General features: G+C 39.5%; 1 protein-coding gene across 1 annotated transcript in view; it reads left to right on the top strand.

Annotated features, from left to right (window-relative positions):
• Positions 1 to 22,797, top strand: part of Tgfbr3 (transforming growth factor beta receptor 3) — a 192,440-nt gene that overhangs the window by 151,726 nt on the left and 17,917 nt on the right. The window contains exons 8-14 of the mRNA XM_003478932.5: positions 1,914 to 2,103; positions 3,858 to 4,192; positions 4,612 to 4,764; positions 7,121 to 7,261; positions 7,436 to 7,594; positions 11,947 to 12,246; positions 15,170 to 15,287. Coding sequence (XP_003478980.2) covers positions 1,914 to 2,103; positions 3,858 to 4,192; positions 4,612 to 4,764; positions 7,121 to 7,261; positions 7,436 to 7,594; positions 11,947 to 12,246; positions 15,170 to 15,287 — 1,396 coding nt within the window. The remainder of the gene's footprint in view (positions 1 to 1,913; positions 2,104 to 3,857; positions 4,193 to 4,611; positions 4,765 to 7,120; positions 7,262 to 7,435; positions 7,595 to 11,946; positions 12,247 to 15,169; positions 15,288 to 22,797) is intronic.

The raw sequence follows: 22,797 nt of genomic DNA, 5'->3' as shown, positions 1-22,797 counted from the left end.
TGGCATTTGGAGGCCTGATTGAACTCCCTGTTACCTCCAATATGATTGAAAAGAGTGAAGAATTTCTGCAGTACTGAGAGCCAGCTTGCCTACCATTGTCCCAAGCCTTGCTGCTTTATAAATGTGTGGGCAGATATCTAGTTTTTAAAAAGTTCTTATCCTTAATCAGGTACTGACAGCTAGATGTAATGTGGAAAGAGGTAGGCAGATTATTCCATATTGGTATAAATGGGCCAATGGTAGTTATAATGATAATATTCTCAAAATGTAGTATTTTCTCAGCTGTCCAGCAACGTACAAGACCAGGGCAGATGAGGCCACGCAGCATTGTTTAGACCAATGCTGTGATTCTAGCCAATCAAAATGATGTGCTGCTTTGAAAGGCCGGAAGAAGCTATGCTTAAGAAATTACTGGTGACCAAATGAGTAAAACATTCTAGCAACAAAGTGGATCCTGCTTTACCCTATTTTAGTTTTCTTTCTTTTCTTCGTTCTCTTTTTTTTTCTTCTCCCCTCCCCCTTCTTCCTCTACTTCCTTTCCTTTAATTTCTCTAAGGAGTTTTTTCTGAATCAGAGCTAAACTATTCTGAATCTTTGAAGCTGAGTATCCAGATGGCTGCAGAACTTGGTTAAAAGTCCATCTGGTTCCTTTATGTGCATTGGTTGTGACTGGTCAGTCTGGCAGTCTTCCTTCAGATAAGCACTTTGGGTAATAGAAAAACAGACCGGGTGAGATCCTTTAAGCTTTGAATTGAAGTGTATGTGTCCTCAGCCAATCTCCCACAACCAAAGAGGCCGAGAGAATTTAGAGCCTGTGAATCTTTTATGGTTTTACAGTGGGAAAGGATTAATATTTAGTCATGTTAGGGGCAAACAGAATGGGAAACAAATGAGGAATTTAGAGAAAATGCTGCATATATGCAGGAGAAAATCATTGGGCATGGAAATTACAGTGGCTTTTATTCAGCATGAAATGCTATAATCTGCACAGTGGAAGGGCTTCCCAGCCCTGTTGGAGCAGTTGTTGAAAATGTGTCTTCCCATTGGGGAACTCTCTGCAGCACTCGGCTCCCACTGCTGCTAACAAAGTTACTGTTACAGGGGTCAGGGAAGATGACTGTTTCTCCCTTCCAGGCCCTGGTTACTAAGAGTCCCATTTATGACTCTTGTTTTACTTTTGTAACTGATTACACAGTGAAACTAAATGTTATGGTTTCCTTATTTTGCTGAAAAAAATTGACACCTAGCGGATAACTTTAATTAACATTTTAGAATATAAAATGTAGGCATATTTATTTAATAGAATTGACAAACATAAAGGATGCTAAGATGATCATAAATTATAGATGAAATATAAATACTTGTTGTTTAACTATATGGAATTTAATAAAGTTGGGATAGTCTCCCCAGTGAAGTCACTAGGTTGTGCCATCTTTCGTTTAAATACTGGCACAAAATTAAAAGCCCAGACCTTTTTTTTTGTGGGGACAGGATCATATAACATGTAGACCTATATACTTTACACCAAATTTTAAATAAATAAAAGAGAATTTGGTATACATATTCAGTATTGTGTGCTAATAAAGTAACCATTAAACTGCTTCTCTAGGGATGGACTAGGTATATTTAGCATGTGGCTATTTATGTAGCTGTCACTGGATTATTTTTATCAATTAAGTGACCCAAATGCTGTGGTCACACAGCATGTTTAGGTGTTTCTACATCTGCTGTCAAAGGTTTTTCACGTCAGTGTTCTTAGCCCAAGGAAAATAAGGATCAAAAGAATAAATAATCCCTCATATGCAATGTTATTGTTATTTGAAGTACTTTCTGATTTTTTGAGTCAGGAGTAAAATTTTGCTGTTTTTTTTTTGTGGTTGTTATTTTATTGAAGTTTTTGTTTGTTTGTTTAGGCTCCCAATAGTATTGGCTTTGGGAAAGAGAGTGAAAGATCCATGACAATGACTACATCAATAAGAAACGACATTCCTTCTACACAAGAGAATCTGGTGAAGTGGGCTTTGGACAATGGTTATAGTCCAGTGACGTCATACACAGTGGCTCCTGTGGCTAACAGATTTCATCTCAGAGTTGAAAACAATGGTAAGTATGACTTTTAGGGAGGTTGTTGTGTGAAAAATACCAACTGATGTTTTTCTGTGTAGAACTGTTACTTTAGCTTGAATGGTGCTGTTTTCTGGTTGTACATTTTAATAATTTCTTTGACTGCTTTCTTCCAAAAGATGTATAATTATCTAGAATCATGACAGATTATTTTAGCAAAATTATGATAGATTTTCATAACAGTTGATTGTGTCAGAAAATTTGTGGTAGATCATATTTATTAGGACTAAATCTTTCAGAGGTACCTAAATGATCACAGATGGCTGAAGATCCAGATGGGTTAGGACTGCAGGAAAGTTCATGATCAGAGGCTTAATCTTATAAGAAAATGGTCAGAAGGACTCATACTTGGGCTTTGTTACCCAGGGGGAAGGACAGAGTTGTCACTCACATTGATGGAGCAGAAAGCAGAGGCTCAAGTTTTCCAGAATATCCAGTTTTACAACTAATGTCACTCAAGCTCCAAGTTTTCTGATATTCAGACCTGTTCCTTATCCCTGGTCCCACTGAGTACAGTGCCCGTAGAGTGGAGGTTACAAGTATAGGTTCAAATCCCAGTGCCACCATTTATTCACTATTTGGAGAGAAGTTGTATAATTTTGAGCCTCAGCTTTCTCTTGAGTAACTAGGGGGAAAATAATAGCACCTGTCTTACAAGGTCATTGTAAAAGTTTTAATGTACAAGTTAAAGACCCTCCAAAGCTATGACTTCTTTGGGAGTCATACAACTGTAGCATCATTTTCAAAAAGATTATGTTGAAGGAGAGTTCAAGTTCATTGGTCATCTTCAAGACCAACCTCCACTGATTTGGATTTGACTTCAGATATACATCAGGTGGCCTTAAGTGAGTAGAAAGTAGGGAATACTGGGGAAATAATTTTCCTATAAACTGCTGAAAATATAGAATACTGAATATAGCTTGTATGGGAATCTCTCTCTCTCTTTGAAGTGATAAGTGCATCTTAGTAGCTCTTTATTTTTCCATTAGATACTGAGTTCTAAAAGCATGGGAAACTCAGTACCTGCTAGAATTTAACAATTAAAAAGGAAGTAGAAAAATAATTTTAAAATACAAAAATTGGGGCAGAGAGTACTGTTGATGGTACAACGCTAGCCTATCATGCTCAGGGCCCTAAGTTTGATCCCCAGAAACCCTAAGAAATAAGTAAATAAAAGTATTACTATTGTTTCAGGAAATCTTTTTAAATTTGTAAATTCAAGGAAAGTAGTCTAATGGCTTTTGAATGGAATAATATTGCCCCCCCCCAAGTTGAGTCACAGATGTTTAGCCTTTTTATTTATATATTATAGAAGTAGCTACCAAAACAGTTTCTCAATCTTGGCTGTATATTTGCAGTCATATAGGGAGCAGAAAATGTGTTGATTATGTCTCAAAGAGTCTTAAGTTTTAATTGGCTTGGAGTATAACCTGGGCATAGTGATTTTTCTTAAGCTTCAAAATTGATTTTAATGTATATCCAAGGTTAAGATACAGATATAATGCAACTCCCTAACTTTTAAAAGTTGGAAAATTGAGGCATAGAGAAGGCCAAGAGCCACCCAATTAATGGAGCACCAAGACTAGAATTCAGCCTTGCTTTTAAACATTGCTTTTTAAATATAATTTTACACTGCCCATTCTGTGCTAATTCCTCCTGCTCTGCCTCTAATCATGATGATTGTGGCCTGGCATCCCACACTGATGATGATTTGCCTTCTTCTGTTGCCACAGAGGAAATGAGAGATGAGGAAGTCCATACCATCCCTCCTGGGCTACAGATCCTGCTGGACCCAGCCATACTGCCTGATCCGGAGAACCCACCCTTCCAGGGAGGGGTTGGCGGAACTGGAGGTCTCCCCTTTCCTTTCCCTGATATCGCCAGGAGAGGCCGGAAGGAAGGGGGAGAAGATAGGATACCTAGGCCAAAGGATTCTGTCATCCCCAGTACACAACTGTTTCCTGGTCCCAGAGAACCGGAAGAAGCACAAGGGAGCATGGATATTATCCCATCAGTCAAATGTGACAATGAAAAGATGATTGTGGCTGTAGAAAAAGATTCTTTTCAGGTCAGTGCAACCTGTTGACAGAGTGTAATGGGAGAGAGAGGCTACCTCCTTTCCCATCTTGGCCCATTCTGTGTGCATGCGCTCTCTTTTAGTTTGGAGGCTGAAGCCTTGGTATGGTTTTTAGTTGGATGGTCCCACTTCCGCTTGGCTGCGCGTCTCACCTGGTTCCTGTTGTTCTCAGTGAAGGGGAGGGGGATTCCAAAGCTTTGTACGTCAATATTTAGCTATTGAATTTCCAAGGCCAACAAACACAATTCTTGGGCTGTTCACAGGTGGTCAGCTGGGAAGAGGTAAGTGGGGGAAGGGGCAGGATACAGGCCTTCAGCCACCTTTACATGGAAGGTCAGGCCACTTGTGTTCGCTGTGCACAGAGAACTGCCTGTGAGCCTTTCAGGATATCTTTGGTGGTTGTTTTTCAGACCAATGGCCACCCAGGGATGGAGCTCACTCTGTTGGATCGTTCCTGCAAGGCCAAGGTGAACAGCACACACTTCATTCTGGAGTCTCCGCTGAATGGCTGTGGAACGCGGCACCGGCAGTCAGCCTCCCATGGTGTAGTTTACTATAACTCTGTGAGTGTTGTCCACAACAAAGCTTTTCCCTTTTCCAGACAATTGCTGAGTGTTCCCTTAAGATTAGTCTTCTCTTTCTATGAAAGTGACATGCCTAAATAAAGCCAGGTGTCAGTTCTTAACAAAATATGGAGCACCTTCACCCTGAGCTCTTAATATGCTTTATAGGTGGGTCTTTAGGAGTTGGAAGGTCTTCTTTTCTCAGCTGGAGTTGTAGTGATCTCACCCTCTTTCTCTTCCCATCTCCTAATGGTAAAGGATTCACTAGCAAAGTGATTATGACTTCTTTCTAAGGTAATCTGAACCATCAAATGGCCTTTAGAGGACCGTGTCTTTACAGGATAAAATCCACACCCTTGAGCTACATATGAGAAGCTCTAACCAAATGCATGATCTCTCTGTCTTCATTTGGGTCTTATCCAGAAGTGAGAGGGTTTCTCCCTTCTTCATAAAGACCCAAAAAGAGAATTTAAAATCTAGAAAGAATTATCAAGTCACCTGCTTCACTTCTAGGAAAAACACTACATTTAGAAGTTACCTGGAGAAAGAATCTATAGATTTCTCATGATAACCATAACAATAACTAACTTTGTAGCAATCTTTCTTGTCACTTCATCTAATTTTTTTTCTTCAGTTTAAATCTGTTCTCTGAGAGTAAAGACTGTGGTAGGCAAAGGCATTTTAGAAGGACTCAAAACATGAACTCTAACAAGAATTTCAAAGTACTAATTTTGTAATAGGATTGTACTTTCAGTGATAAGAATAAGGCTCAGACATGCTGCGTCTACGCTGGCACAGAGTATGTGTCTGTCTCTGAGCGCTTACTCCTGTGTTGACATAGGAGGGGTGGCTGGGCTTTTGGTTCTTTGCCCTGCCAAGCAGCCAGTAACTTGACCCAGTCTAAAGAAGAGACTGGCGATGGGAGGCTCTGGCCAGTGAGGTATATGGCATAGTTCTTCTGTGGGCCCGTGTTTATTATTCCTCTGAGAAGCTCAGAATATTAGAGCTGGAAAGTACTCTGAGATGATCTCATTCAATTTCCTCATTTCACAGGTGAGGAAATTAAACTCTGGAGAGTTAAAAGACTTGCTTAGATTCAGGTGACTAGTTAATGACAAAGTTAGGATTGAATCCAGCTTCCTGATCTCTTATTCAGTAATCTTTCTTCTGGCCTAGCAAATACCCATTTGTTATACAAATAATTCATTTATTAACCTTTGATTTCTTGTTAATGCAACACTAATTTTCTTGCAGTTATCTAGTGTTTCCTAGTGGAGTGAATGTCGTATATTAATGCTGTACTTGACTTTTGGTATTTAAGAACTGATGTCCAAGTTAACACCAGTAACAGGGTATGATAATCTGTTTAAGAACAAAAAATATCAATTGCTTTAGGAAAGGAAGTCATACGACCTTTTAAAGATGCTTCTTTAGCATATATTTTCATGTACTTTATTATGATTATAGAATAAGCAATAGCCTGGGTACTTGTTTCAATTGCATCAGTACTTTCTTTTGAGGACCTGGTAAGAGAGCGAGTTTTTCTTCATATTCTTCCTATTCTGTTCCCTTTGATGAATATTTTGTTTTAATTATCACTATTTTTTGTAATATTTTAGGATTGCCGTATATTTTTGTTTTGTATCACGTTCAGAATCTAATAATACTAAGTAGAGAGAAATTAGGATTTTATTTGTAGAATCATGCTCTTGACAGATCTTCTCCCTGTTACTTAGAACTAATCCAGAAGCAATGATTTTAGCCAGTGTTAAGATAGATTATTCTGAAAAAGAACATATTCTTTTCTGCATCTGTACACCATACAGAAAGATACTGGGCAAAAGAGGAAAGATGAGATTGACTCCATTATAAACCTTAGGTTCTTTGTTTCTAAGTGAAGCCAGACTTTCTGCAAATTTTAAAGGGAACAAATAATAAAAGCTGTTTGCAAGAGCCAACTCTTAGTATTGCTTAGAGTTTTTAAGTAAAGGCCCAAAGGAAAAGCCTTCCCCCACAATATAAGCTTGGTGACAATCCCATTCAACTGTTTCAGTATATAGTCTTCTCACTCTAGGAAATAATGTATAATTTTTCAATGGAGTTATCAAATAAATATGTACTTTTCATCAGGGAAAATAAAATTTTAGTTTAGATATTTTCTAAAACTTGTATTGGTCAGTTTTTGTAACTTTGTAGGTGAAATCCTTAAAGCTTGTGGATTTTTTATGTTGAAGTCAGATTTTAAATTCATGTCTGAATTGGTACATAGGTATTTATATGAAGTAGACCAAAATGCCTGTGGTTAGGGGTTTTTTGTTTTGTTTGTAACAATGACTATGCTTTCTTTGCCTTTTAGATTGTGCTACAGGTTCCATTGCCTGGGGATGGCAGTGGCTGGCCAGATGGTTATGAAGATTTGGAGTCAGGTGATAATGGATTTCCAGGAGATTTAGATGAAGGAGATGCTTTCCTCTTCAGCCGTTCTGAAATTGTCATGGTATGTATTGGCTCTTAGTAGGTAGTTCATGAACAGTGTTGTCCATTTACTTGGCTTTCACTAGGGACTATCAGAAAATATAGTTGTATGTTAGGGGCCAGAGCTTATAAAGCTACAGCACCTTCTTCCTTCCTGTGAAGGGCTTTATCTTTTTCTGTGGATTTTTTTTTACAGTTTAATTGTAGCTTGAGGCAACTGAGGAATCCCAGTAGCTTCCAGGACCAGCCCAATGGAAACATCACTTTCAACATGGAGCTGTACAGCACTGACCTGTTTCTGGTGCCCTCCCAAGGGATCTTCTCTGTGGCAGAGAATGGACACATTTATGTTGAGGTGAGACCACTAACCTGAGCCTTGGGCTTTCAGCTCAGCTCCGAGTTGCAGTTCTGAGACAATAGCTAACGCTCCTGCCGCGGGCCTCTTCCTTCCTCTCCTCATGGTCCTCCCTGCCTGGAGTGACGGCTTGGCTCTGAAAATGCTTCAGGTTACTTTCTAAACAAGATAGGAAAATTCAGTATTTAACACATTATGCTAAATGGAGAAAATATTTGGTAGATAAATGTTAAAAATAATAAGAGTAGAGTATGAATTCTGGTAAAGCTCTGCGCTTGCTTTGAGGCTGGTATTTAGAACAATAGTTTAGAAGCAAGCGGCCCTGTCAGAGTTAACCGTGAAATGTTTCAAATCGCCTCACCCATTGTCTTTTAAATTGCACTTATTTTTAAGTCAATACCATTGGCTACCATATGTCACAGAAATAATTATTTCCATAAATTATCTAAATATATACATTTATTAAAACTATTTCCTATATAAAGCCAATAATCAAGCATAGCATAAACCTGGAATGACTGCAAAATATTAGGTAGTGGGATTAATAATGAAATAACAGCAGCTAATTTTATTGCTGGTGTACAGCATGCCAAATATAGTTGTAGGCACTGTAGTAATTAATTAACTCTTCAAAGCAAGCCTGTGAGAACAGGAAATAGTAACTTCATTGTATGGGTGACAAAATTGAGGAACATACTTGTCCCAGGTCACCTAGCTGCTACCTACAAGACTTCAGACTTGGATCCTTCCCTCCCCCGGACTCTGTGGCTCCATAATCCATACTATTGTCCACAGGTACTACTGTCATGTATCCTCAGAGTGCCATTTGAAAGGGACAGAACATAACTTCTTATCAGTGCAACTATGTAGGTTCACAAATTGGACTCTATAAAAGACAGGTCTCCTTGTGGCACCAGACTGTCTGTTGCCATTGTGCTGTGGGCAGAACCTGTAGTGTTTCAGCTGGGGGTATTGTCTGCCAGTCTCAAGGGATGTTGTCATCTGATGAGCTGGGTTTGGGTGCTAAGCTGCAGGCTGGTGTCCTGCTTCACTGTGAGTGGAGCACTGAGCTCAAGGGATTGAAATAGGATAGTTCCATATGTTAAAAGTGACTTCAGGGCACATAGTTCTGTTTTAAAAAGGTAACTCTCACATCTGCACTGGCCCTGGGACCAAACCTGCTGGCTCCACGTGTTAATTTCCTTGATCATGTGGACTCTTGTCTCTCTTCTTGTGATCCCTATTTTGAGAGTGTCCCTTCTTTCTTTGCCCCTACTTTCCCCCCTGAGGAAAGAACTCTGCTTTTCACATACTGTTCCTAATCATAACTCTCCTCTAATCCAAGGGGTGCTGTTTTCCTCTGGCTTTCCTGGCTGCACAATACATATGTGTCTTTGGTCAGTGGCTTCCTATTGTGCTGTGAATTTTAGTGGCGTTGTTTAACAGTACTTTGTTTTCTAAGTATGTGTCTGGTTTGACTAATTTATGGTTTTGCTAGTTTATGCTTACCAATGGCTAATCTTCCTTCTGTACTTTATCCTGGATATTTTGGAGGTTTTTCCTTCATTACTGCAGTGCTGGCTTCATATATTACTGGTAGTTTTTTTCTCCTTTTTATTCTTGTTTTCCTATTATATCTTTTCAAATATCCTCTGTATTTTGTGTAGTTTAATTTAGTGAAAAGTGGACCAAGTCTTTTTACTAAATATATTTGAAATATTGAATACATCAAGGAGAACTTAAGAGATGGGGAAAATGTTATAAATTTAAAAAAAAATAGATTTAAACTATTTAAAATGCTAAATAGGACAGCAACCAACTGTGCTTCATCTTTGTTTTCCACTGCTGGTAGGAAATTTTTTTTACTTAGGTTAAGCAAAACCTATAAATCATTGACTTGATCTGAAGAACTATTTCCTGGATTTTTCTCCCCACCTTTCTTCTTATCCCTTTTCCATGTATTCCATGCCCTCTAGACGACAGTCCCTTCCTTTAATCTAAGATGCTACCAATGTTGCCACCTGTTCTCTGGTCATCTTTGGATGACTATTAGTGATATAATGGCAGTTTCTTTTATAGTTGATTTGTCTTGAGCAATTAAGGAAGAATACAGTATCTAACTCTCCAAACTTAAATCTAGAATGATACTACTAATTGACTGCCTAGAAACTGTGTTGTTTACCTGTAACATTTTTTTGTTAGTACATGATTGCCGTAAAGAATGATGACATTTATGGTGAGGAATTGGTACATGTACATAACACATCTTAATTCTTTTGCTGTATGCTGCCCCTTGCTCCATCCAACTCTTGATCCCCTTCCCATTTATAAAAGCTCTATTTTCATTTTTCTTTCTTCAGTTCTTTTTTTATCCATCCCCTCTCCCATCACTTGTTAACCCATCCATTTGAAAGACGTCTCCGTACTTCCTATTTATTATTCATATATATATATATATATATATATATATATATATATGAAAATACATGTTTCTCAAAGTAGGATTTATAGATTCTGCCATAAATAAAGATCAACTTGAGGCATTTGTAGGTAAATAAAGGACCTTGAGGCCAAAATGTTAAGTGAAGTACATATAACTTTTACATTTCTAACTCTGACTGCCTGGCAGCTATATTATTTAAATGTAATTTTTATATTACTAATTCGCTCACTAACTCTGCCGTGTAAGTATTAGTGTTCTCACTCTGCAATTGAGGATACTGAGTCGCGGGGTATATATGTGAGCAGCAGGAGTTGTAGCTTCCTTGCACTTGTCTCACTTCAAAACCTACAGTATTCTACTCTTCATGTGTGGTACAGTTTGTTTGTTTGGCATTGCTGGAGCTCAAACCCCAGACCTTACACATGCAGGACAGGTGCTCTACCTCAAAGTCCTGTCCCCAGGATTCCAGTCTATTTTAGCATAGAGGATTTGCTGATGACGTGTTTTCCCCTCCAAGACAAATTTTTGGGATACCCTAGACATTGTGCCATTACATACTTCCCTTGAGAGTAAGAAAAGATTTGCAGAATTTTTGATACACATTTTTAGTGAGTTATACTTGATGAGTGCTGAACTCATGTTAAAGGGTACTTTTTGTCAGTAGGATGGACATAATTTACCATCTTTCTAAGATACAGCTTGTTCTGCAGAAACACTGTAAAAATAGTGATGTGTAAATATTTACAGAATGTCACCCCAAAGTGACAGTCTCATAATGGTCTTCATTTGCATCCTCCTGCTTTCATCATCTTTATGGTCAAGTACTGTGTAGTACTCGCAGAGGGATCTTTGATACAGTGCTGTGGATTCAGAGCTCCATGAGATGTCAGGGATTTCCCCTGGGCATCTCAGAATGGAAAGTTGTTTATCTTTCCACATCTTTTGAAAGGATTCTGGGGCTCTTGGCCCAGGGGTAAGAACTAACTTTACTTCTAAAGTGTTTAAGTTTATTTTGATCCTAAGTTTAGTTAAGGAATGAGGCATACAAGGGGGAGAGACAGTATACAAAGAGATCCACATGTCACCAAATGGAGAATCTAGTCTGTTTTGGGGATTTTAGCTGAGTTCAGGATAGTTGAGGTTTGATTCTGTTTACACTTGGCTAACCACTACTTCCTGTTTCTAAAGAAAAGAACCTTAACAAGATTTGGACATGACCCATACAAATGTTTTGTAAGAGGGAAGTGTAAATGAGTTGGAACTGTTTCCAGATTAGATTTCCCTGAAAATACCCTTGGGCTTGAAGAGTGAAGGGAGAGTACTTGGCAAGGGCGGTGTGGTCCTGTGAGCAGCTGGGACACTTTGCCAGGCCCATGATGGCCACCAGATTGCACTCTTTTCAGTATCTGGAGCTTTACTGTACTGTTCTGGGTTTGCTCTGATTTGTTGCAGTTTAGAAACTCAGTCTTTCCTGCCTGTGTTAACTCAATTCTGCCTCTGTACTGTTTTTTGTTTTTGAAGCAAATTTTAAGAGTTTGTCCTATAAGTAAACAGTAGTATGCTATTAGGGTTTTTAGCTGCAAATGTTTTATTTATTTTGGAAAATTCACTTAGGTCCATGGTATACTTTTATTTTAGTCTCTCAGAGGACTTACAGGAGATTGAAGGGACATTCATGTTGCATTTGAGATTTAGTGGTTGGCATTTGAACCAAATAATTCATTGTCATCATCCATATCAAGTTTAAATGGAAAATATCTCTTTAATGAACATATGCTACTTTTGTAATTAGAAAGAAGCTCATAAACATTTATGAAAATGAAGGAATATCCCAGTCATAGTAGATTGTCCTCATGCATCAAGTAAAAAATGTTACTCACCTCTGAATTTATCTTTCTGGTTTTTGTAGGTGTCTGTCACTAAGACTGACCGAGAACTGGGATTTGCCATTCAAACATGCTTTATATCTCCATCTTCACACCCTGATAGGATGTCTGATTACACCATCATTGAGAACATTTGTCCTAAAGATGAATCTGTGAAATTCTATAGTACCAAGAAAGTATACTTTCCTCTCCCACAAGCTGAGATGGATAAGAAGAGATTCAGCTTTATTTTTAAGTCTATGTTCAACACCTCACTGCTCTTCCTCCAGTGTGAGGTGACACTATGTACCAAGAAGGACAAGGGCCATCAGAAATTGCCTAAGGTATGTGGACTCCCATCCACAGGGACTGGTTTTTTGGCATTGTTATACAAGGCAGTGACCTGGGGGAAGTTGATTTCCAAATTACTATATGTTGGGGACCACAAATTCACAGTGACTAATTTTGCACACTTCCCTAAGGAATAAAGGGAGGCTTGGGATTATGGTATCACTCTATTAAAGGTCGAAGTTTTCTGCCCTGGAACTGCCCAATTGAAGTAATAAAGTCAGCGTGAGCAGTGTGAGTTTTATGGAGTCTTAGAGAATAAATCTTAATGGCACGATTTTTCTCTTTGCATGTGTGCTACTTAGAAGTAGCTTATAAGTGATAAATCAGTACTGTTTTCCATTGAGGGAGAGGCCTGGTTTTATCTGTGCTAGCCAGCTACTGTGCAGTGCCAGAATGGCAGCAAGCTGAAAGGGTGAGTTCCTTGGGAGGGTTAATTTTCCAGGTCCTGCTGAGACTTGGATTGCAGTAGCTTTTTGACTTCTGTATGAATTATAAGGTTGACTTGTCTCAGAAAGATTTCTAAGAGAAGCTAACTAATATTTTAGCTTTTCTCAGTTTGTCCTGTTTGTCTCACATCACCTCCCCTTCACTTGCCATAACAGAACCCTTTGGCCTTGCTGGCCTGCTACTGCAGGTATTCCACAAGGTTATTTATGATACCTCATTTGGCCTTTTCGTGTGAAAGGAATCTTCTGTTATAACTGTTTTTGTGACCTGCATAATTATGTGTGATTTCCTATGTGCATTTCTGTGGTAGGTATCACATGCAGTATGAACTAATTTTTCATTCTTTTGTAGGCACTTACCAATTTCAAAGGTTAAGAATCAAGCTATAACATTAATAATATAGAATTCTCTCATTTAATATATAGGCTGTAAGAAATACATGTAGATGTAGAAGAAAAAATCATTTTCTACTAGATTACCATTGATCTGAGCACATTATATTTCTTTAGGCCTCCATTTCTTTGAGAATTTTGTCTACCTGTGAAAACATACAAATCATAATCATTAGGGTACACATGCAAGGTGACTTAGACTATATTTGTTTCATTGCTTTTGGATTCATTGATGTCTTAGTTCCATGGACATGTCACCTTCCAGTGGGCATAAAGGTGAGGGCTTAGTGGACAGTGATAGAGGACCATGAGGAACTGAGTGCTTGGCTGTGGGACTGAGCTGTTTCCTCCGAGCAGAAAGACAACTTTTAGAAGTCAGAGATTTTGGAGAGGAGGCCCTTAGCAGGGATCCAGGTTGGTGGCTTTGGCTATTGCCTGTCTGAGTCTGCTGACAGCGTCTAAGCTTCTCAGTGTATTGATCTGTGAAAATTAAACTTAATGTTTCCTTGTAGAACTCTTGCTCAGAGCCCCAGAGGATGACATAATGAGATGTGACCATGAATTTCAGCCCATGCGTTACCTCCAAGACAGGACGTAGCAAAAAGAACATGGGCAGTGACACAGAAGGCCTTCTGCTTGCTTGTGGGATTTAAAACAAGTTCCTTGACCCCTTGTGACCTGTTATGTCCTCATCTATAAGTCATAAATAGTAACACCCAGCTTTCCTCCTGGGTAGAAAAGTGAATGAGAGAGGAGATGTGACGCAGCATAGGTTTCGTGGAGCTATTTCAGCGCTCTCCTCATTTGCTGTATATACGTAGTATTTCCATATTTCTAGTGACCTCTGAGACTTTTCTGTCACAATAGCCTAAGCACCTTCTAGAAGGAAGTTTCAAAGGTCACTGAATCCAACCCTACCCTTTTTTGATGAAATGGAGGTCTGGAGAGTTAAGTGTCTAGCCCAGGGCCACCCACTGAGATACAAGTAGAGTCATAGACTGTTACTTAACTAACAGGACAGTAAGAGAATGAATATTGGAAAAGTGAAGTAGGGAAATAAAATGCAAATCTTTCTGAAAACCATGAAGAAGGCTTTTATAAAGGCATTTGTCTTGTTTTGGATGGTATTTTGTTGGTTGTCTTCTTGTATGTCTGACTTTTGTATTGTTCAGAGCAGCCAAGACCATTAAGTCTCATGTCTCTGCTCATGTGTGATTGGGAGAGCTGGACCTTAATTAGCTATTTTGGGGTGCCTCCCATAGAATTGTTGAATGATTGGCAAATGGGTGTCATTTAGAATGTCATCCTTTGATAAGCATTGACAAGGAGCTAGAGTTATTTTAGAGGAAAAGGTACTGGAGTGTGGTCATACTTTTTCCAGGTATCGTGAACCCCAGGCATGCTCCTTATATGCTTAGAAGCAGCTGATCTCATGGCCTGCACACCGTAGGACCTGAAATGAAAAGCAGAAGGCCAGGGTGGGGATGTGACTCAGTGGTATAGCACATACTTAGCATGTGCAAAGGGCCTGGGTTCAATTCCCAGCACCAAAACAAATAACCAAAAAGCAAGATGGCCTTAGAAAGTTTTATTTAGCAAAGCCTATTCCAGGATTTAAAAAATCAAGACAAACTTGATGGCATGATTATCTTTTTGTACAACAAATGTAAAATTTGTCACCTTCATAATGTAAAACATGAAGTTTACCACAATCATAAATGATAATTACAATTTACACATACCATTTATATGAAGCCAGTTTGGTGAAAAGCTAATATTAGTCACATAGCTCCTCCTATTTTTCAAACTAATCTAAAACTTGTAGAGAAGAAGGATGGGGAGGCCAGTATTTATAAGCCACCCAAGGAGATTTGCACCTTCCAGTGCAGCTGAAGATGCCCTAGACCTGCCATGATAGCTCCCTGATTAAGATTCTTTGAAAACCACAAATCTCCTGTTATACTGTGGCACACAGCTGTGAGCTGTCTGATGTGGGGTCACAAGTTAAATGTACAGGCCTAGCTGGTGAGGCTTTTTCAAGGGACTTCTGACACTGTGCTTTGCCCTGCCTCTGCAGTGTGTGTCTCCCGATGAAGCCTGTACCTCATTGGATGCTGCCATGATCTGGGCCATGATGCAAAACAAGAGGACATTTATCAAGCCGCTGGCCGTGATCTACCAAGCACTACCTAAAGGTGAGTCAGGGTATAAGGGCCTCAGGGCTCTTCTGACAAAGATCTCATACTATAAATCAAGGTCTACTTTTATTCAAAAGATCTGTTCGTAGCCTTAAAAAAAGGATTCTTTGTCCAATGAGTCTTTTAGGTAGTATTCCTTCTGCCATTGTGAGTTGTGATACCTTTGCAAATTATTTCTTTAAAATACTAGACCGGGGTCAGGGTTGTCTCTGGAAGCAGTTTACCAATAGCAGCAACTACCTTGTACTTCATCTGTTACTCATACCTCTTTTGAGAGTGGTAATTCTGTTGTAATGCCACTTTCATGTTCAAATATGCTTCCATGAGTGTGCAAGAAGTGGTTAAAGCTGTCTGTAGTTTACTGATACTTGCACACAGTCCATGGCCCATCTTTCTGTGATCTACTGCTAATAGTGTAGGCTATAAGTTTCTATAATGCTTTCAAAACCACAGATGCCTTTGAGAGGATGTAATGGGAATATGTCCATCTTAGGTGTTAGAGCAAGGTGATTAAGAACCATTGCCTAAATGCATGTAATAGTTCAGTTTTCAGAATTTTACACAATTGTTTATTACTTGAAGCCAACAGGCCTCTTCCTACTTGGGCAGGAACATTTGTACCTTCTAGGACAAAAGGAACGAAGTGCCCTGACAAGTGTGGTGTCAGGACCTGGGAGGACAGGCAGGGCAGAGCCAGATCTGGCATAGGCTTGATAGGCCAGTTGATATCCAGGTAATTACAGTGTCCCTGTCTAGAAGCAACCTGCACTCTCCAGAAGCAATGCTGTCTAAGGGTGTGAAGCCGAGAGAAGACTGGGTGCCTGAAAGTGGATTTTATGCTGCCAGGGTGAGATATTCCAGGGCTGGGAGCTACAGGCCACCTCCCCCACCCTGAGGACTGAAAGGAGCCAGTGAACAGCCTGGTTCTAGCTGCTTAGCATATTAGCAGGGAGACCTGCTGACTGCTGCTGACATCAGATTTAGGGTTGGGGGCCACCCTGGGATGCACTTGTGATCTAAGCATTGTTGGATTGGGATGTGGTAAGCCTAGACAGGGGACATGGCTCTGGAGCGGAAAAGACCAACCAGAACAGAAGTGTGTGGGTCCTGGTGGTTTCTTGTTTGGCTGAGTGAGCTTTGTAAGGGCAGCTGTGCTGTCCTCCTTGTTGTATCTGGCTCTAGTAGCTTCTCCCCCACAGGGGCAAGGTCACCATGAGAGGTAGGTGAATGTAGGGGTAGGACATGGGCCCCAGGCCGAGAGCCTGCAATTCTGCTCTTGGCTTTCCCACTGACTGTGAGACCCCAGAGTGCTCATTCACCTCTTTGGGTTTATTTTCATCACCTGGAAAGGAGGAGTTTGGCCCAAATGACTTCCATTGCCCGCTCAGCTGCAGCACGCATCTGTGCCATTGGAAGGAGCAAAATAAATAATTCATTTCCCAGCCATCCTAAAGTTGTTATGAGAGGACAGATTAGGTGTTTAGTAGTTCCTCAGCAATGTTTTTTGTTGTTGTTTTACTTTCGTTGTTGGTTTTCAATCATCTGAAAGTGATAACATAACGGCTTGCTCCAATACTAGTTCCTTTTTCTTGGATTCAGGTGAAATAAGAATAAATTAATCGTGTTGCAAAAGAGTCACAGTTGGGCCACAGCTGGCTCTATTTTTTAGGGTGGGAGCAGTTTACCAATAACAGCAACTACCTTGTACTCCATCTGTTACTTGTACCTCTTCTGAGCGAGGTAATTCTGCAGTAATTGAAGGCTTACTTTTTCCCGTGCCAGACAATAATTACCCATTAATACTGCAGGAGTATAACTTCCAGCAATTCATTCATTCTTTTAATTCTAGCAGCTTTTTTTTTAGTAATTTCTCTTGTAAACTAGGTAATAACTTTTATTCAAACTTCATATAATTATACTGAAAGTTTTTTTTACATAAAAGTTCAGGAGGAAAGTTTCACCAAGTATCACAGCAATTTCTTGAGATTTGCTGAGGCTAGATTTTAGAGGAGAAGCACGTGGGTGAAGAAAGTTTATTGCTTACTGTTTGTTAAATTGAGAAAGTTAAACTTTAGGCTAGCTTCCCAGGGGCAGTGTACAGATTCACGGCCTAACTGCACTGAATGGATAGGGTTTTTGGCAGTTTTCAACTCTGTGAGGGCTCCTCTCACCTTTTATATTTATTTTCTTTGACTCTAAAATCATTTCAGTACAGAACATTGGAATCTGTACTTCCTCTTTACAGGGAATAGGTTATTTGTAAAGGGAAAGTGACCATTTTCCTAATAGCATTGGCTTATTTGAATAATAAATGGGTTATGAGTATTCTCCTGCGGAGCAGGCAGATCACATATTGAGATTAAGTTTTGGGGTAAAATTTCCCCAATCCCCAGGAAATGCTTCACTAGCCTATGCTACATTGGTGCCTTTCAAAGGCCATGCCAAAACTCCAGTGCTCCCTGCCCACTTGGTTCATCTTATTTTTAAACTGGTAGGTTTTGTAGGGTAGCTGATAAAGGCAGAGAGCCAGGCAGAGAAAGTGGTGACCACCGCTGCCAATAACAACATGGACACTGTTCAGGTGGTGTTTTCTTCCCCCAGGGGACAGGAGGAGTAGGTCATTAAGAGTACATAAATAATTTTGGGTTCCTCTTCTAGGGCACTGTTTGTAATGGAACACATCTTTGCCACATTTGATCTCAAGTCCTTTGGGAACCAGTATTCTTTTCCTAAACTTTCAACAGTAAATGAAGGTGCTGGTGGTGGTGATGATGACCCAACATTTATTAAACTTGGTATAGGCTTAAGTTTACTTGGTACAGGATTCTGTGTTAAATGCTTTATGTGGATCATTGTAGTTAATTTTCATGGCACCTCTGTATAGAAAGAGGTTAAATAACCTACCCACTGGCATGCAATCTATAAATGGCAGGTCTGGGATTCAAACCCAGGTCTTTGATCCTACAGCCTGTGTTCTTAAATCCTTTGCCTCATCCCAAGTGCAAGTCCATTCTAGTTTTTGTAGAACTGCCATGAATATAAGCTTCTGTCTGTCATATTCCCCTCCCCGCTTCAGCCCTAATCACATTTCTATTCAAGATATCACCCAAATACTGGGTGAAAGGAGGAATTTTGAAAGGAAGATAAATTTTTTTCAAAGTTGGCCCCCCTAATGGGTTAAGATATTAGGAAATGTGTAAACTATTTAAAAGCGTTTTTTTTTTTTTTTTTAAAGTGTATTAAAGGTCAGAAGTAGTTCTGTGACTTTTGGACTGTAACTCACAAAAACTTGCAGAAAACATGAATAGTTTATGCATTCTATGGTTTATGGCAAAACAATTAAAATACTTGAGGTGGTGCCATCCTACCATATTTTGTGAAATTTTTTGAAGTACAGTCATGCTGGTACTGTTTGCTTTGGATGCTGTACCATTCTTCACAGCATTTGAGAATGGTTGGGCTTATACAAATAAAGATGGTTACACTACATCAGTGATGAATTTAAAAAATGGCAAGAGGAAAGATAATCTTTCCTCTGAAACAGAGTGCACGTATACAAAGAAGTGTGGACATAAAAGAGCAATAAATGTCTTCTTCAAATTTGCTGTGATTCATATGCAATACTTGATTCTTAGCAAGTTAAATGTTTGAAATACTGAATTCTCCAGATTTCCACCACATAACCTTAAAAAATAAAAGCACCTGCATACCATGTGCACTCAGTGAATATTAATTTCCTTTCCTCTCAGCCTCTCAGCCAAACTAGCAGGGTTTTGGGAGGTAGGTAAAGTGGAAGGAAAAATTGTGATTGTCAAATGAAAATTAATCCAAGAGAGACATTACTTTTTGGAAGACACATTTGATTTTTCCAGAACAAAATACTCTAAAGGACCAGCCAACTTTTGTCCTGAAGGTAGAGATGAAGGGAAATAGTGGAAAGATAGTAGAAATATTTCACTGACAGAATAAGGTATTCAGTCTCTATTCAATTGGGAGGGTATTATAGGAATTTTTATTCTTTTATGTGTTTCACAGTTTAGAAACTTTATTTTGGAAAATTTCAAATACATGCAAAAATAGAATGAACCATCATGAGTCTACATCTGAGTTTACCAGCTATCTATTTATGGCAAATTATACTTTATTACTTTCTGTTGCCCATTGAATTATTTGGAAGGAAATCCAGGGAGTAATTTTAAACATCAGTGTACCAGTGTGCATCTCTAAAGGTTACGAACCATCAAAAGATCTCAAGCAAGGTACCAATGATTAGATCACTTAAGATGATGATTCTGAAAGCAATATGAAGATTGGGTTGCTGAACAAATATATACTATTTATGGTTATTTAGTTCACAACAATGTTTGCTGAGCCCCTTTTGCATGTTAGGGTATTAGTGGACAGAGTTTCCTATCTTTAAGACCTTTCCAGTCTAGTGGAATGTTCCTCGATCGCTGTAGTATCAGCATTTGGATTAGGTAGCTCTTTGTTGTTGGAGGCCTGTCCTGTGCATTGTAGAATGTTTACAGCACTCACTAGACACCAATCACAACTCCTCTTGTTGTGACAGCCCATTGTGTCTGTAGCCATTTTGCATTTCCTAAGTCACCCTCAGGTGAGAACCACTGTCTAGTGGCAGGACACACAAGTAGACAGGCCTTTGCAGAGCATGTCACAAATACTGAAAGAGCCCAGAAAAAGAGTTCAAAAACAATGAAGTTAGATTAGCAAAAATGTGTCTTAAATTGGGCCCACACAAGGCCTCCTGAATCTTCAAGAGACTTTCTCTCCCCATCCTTTCCTCTTTGTCAAATGTCAATAAATGTGGTACCAGTTTGACGCCTTGTTTCCCTGGAGGGTTGTTCAGGCCTATATGGTGTTTAGACCTGAACCAAAAAGTGAGGGCCAAAAGATGTGGCTGGTTACTCATGCATAACCCCCAGGAATATAACATTTATGAAAACCATGCCTAACAATGGAGGAAGGAAATTTTGGTTGTAGAGGTAGACCAAAATTTGCTCAGAGTGTATGAAAAGATTTAATTCAGAATGTTGATTATAGCTTATTTTTTCTGCAAAGAAATCTATTAAAATTCTCTTTGCAGTAACATCTAGGATCTCTTTCTTACAATCTTATCCTTAAACCCAAAGTAAATATTGTTATTCCACCCTTTTCCTTTCAGCGTGCCAACTCAATTATAGGGTTCTGATGGAGATGAAACCATTTTAGTTAAGACTCAGGGGTTAGGGGACTTGGGCATGGAAAAGTTACAGGATAAAATTCTTTTAACTTCAGCTCTGCAGCCTGCGCTTGTTCCTGTTTATGTGCAGTCATGAAGAAACTTCACCAGGGAGAAACAACTGTTCCTGGTTAGCTGTCTGAGAAGGCCTCTCCTTGGGGTGGGGAGAGAAGATTAGATCATAAGTCCATTAAGCATTTTAAACCAGTGCCATCCATCACACAGGCCTGGCTATAAAACCTAGATTCTTACATATGAAGTCTCTTTAGGGGAGAATCATCATTTTTAAACCACTTGGGGATTCCGAGTGACAAAGTTGAACCACAGGCCGTCGATTAGATGGAACTCTTCCCAGAAGTGTGTATACTTCTTGCATGATGCACACTATTTAGACCTTTAAATGCCTTTGGCCTTGGTTCAGTGACTCAAACTACTATTTCTTGAAAGTGGGTGAATTTTGTGGTTAGATACCCCTACTTCATAGGGCCTGGAGAATTTAAAATGAAAACCTTAAGTCTATTGGTAAACGTTGTCTATTGGTAAAACACTATACAAATGTAAAAATGTAAGATGTCACCACTGATCCAAGTAAGGTTGATGGGACCAAACTCCCGGGAGACTTTTATTTTGTGGTTACTGTAGGGAGTATGTATTCTACAAACAATCCTTTCTTTCTTCACCCTCTTGGCCTGCTTTATTTTTTTTAAAGATCAACATGCTGCTGCTTTTGGTCAGATTTTCACAAGTTCTTTTTGCTTTCGATCCCTGGTACCGATAAAAAGGAAAAAGAAGGTGTGTGTTTCTTTTTTAGTGAAAGTGGAGATGAAAGAGAGAGGCACTAACTGCTTTTAAACTCTTAAAAAAGGAGGATATTTTTTTCTAGAAAGGGCCAGAGAGAACATTTTCATTTGTGGCACACAGTTCCTCTCTCCAACTGCTCAGTTTTGTTGTCATAAGTGAAAGTAGCCATAGATAGTATGTTCAGTGGGGCTATGGCCACATCGAACTTCATTTTGGGTTGAATTTGAATTTCATGAAAGTTTTCATGTATTTGTCATGAAATGGTTATCTCGGGCCAGATGTGGTAGCACATGCCTGTAATCTCAGCTCTCAGGAGGTGGAAGCAGGAGGATTTCCAGGTGTTGGGGCCAGGCTGGGCTACATAGTGAGTTTAAGGCCAGCCTGAATTATAGAGCATGATCTTGTCTAAAAAAAAAATCATCTTCTTTTGATTTTTAGGAAATTATTTCAAAATGTAAAATCCAACTGTTAGCTCATGGGCTATAATGTCCTGGCCCCAGTCTATGCTGTGTTCACTGTGCACAAGAAGTAACTTAGTGGTCCCTGGCTAAGGACAGGCAGAGTGACACTCTCAGCCCTAGTCACTCAGCCTACAAGGCAGGAGTGGTTCAATCCCTGCCCTGATGTTTTCCAGCTGTGACCTTAATAGTGATAAAAATTCTTTCCTTGCCTCCCTCACAGTTCTGAAGTAAACCCCAAATGAAATCTTGGCTGGGTAGCACTTTAGGAACATGAAGCATTGTAGAAATATTGAGGTGTACAAGCTTTTTAATAGTCTTGTTTCCTTCTTTTTCAAAAAGTACATCAACATTTTAATTGCTTTTCACCAAAGATTTCTGGAAGGACTGTTGTACACCAGCCTGGGCCTTGAGGATCTGTAGATGAGTAAGAACCAGACCTTGCCCAACAAACCCAGCAAATTAGGCCCTGATGTGACACAGATGTAACAGAAGAGGGGTGAATTGAATGAGGTGGGAGAGACCAGCCCTGCTGGGGTGACTGGAGCTGGAGAAGGGGAGGGAAGCTCCCAGCAAACACTGCCAACAAAGCTTGTTAAGGGGAAGAAGGGATAATGAGGTGGAGCATCATGGGTAACTTGGGGAGACTAAATAAATTACAGGTAGCCCAGCATGGGTAAAATAACCCTCAGGAAAGCAGGCAGGGAATACTTTGTACCTGATGCTGAACAGTTTGGGTTTTTCCCTCCTCTAAACAAAGAGGAGTCATTATGGGGCTTAATTGGAGCAATACATGATCAGCTCTGAACTCTAGAAAATTCACTCTGCGGGCAGATGTGGAGGATGAAATATTTGTGGGGGATTGGTAGTAGTGGAGGAAGGGAGATTTCTGCGATAATTAGATGAGTGATGAAAGACCTGAGCTATAGGACAGTAGCATTCAAAGGACAGAAGAATAAAGATACAAAATCTGTGAATTCTTAACAGAATATTTTAAAAATAGAATAAT

Source organism: Cavia porcellus, unplaced genomic scaffold (genome assembly GCF_034190915.1).
Source record: "Cavia porcellus strain 051 isolate PalLab524CR breed Dunkin Hartley unplaced genomic scaffold, mCavPor4.1 scaffold_1, whole genome shotgun sequence".
NCBI lineage: Eukaryota > Metazoa > Chordata > Mammalia > Rodentia > Caviidae > Cavia > Cavia porcellus.
Note: the sequence above shows the minus strand (reverse complement) of the source record. Positions and strands in the feature narration are given on the sequence as shown.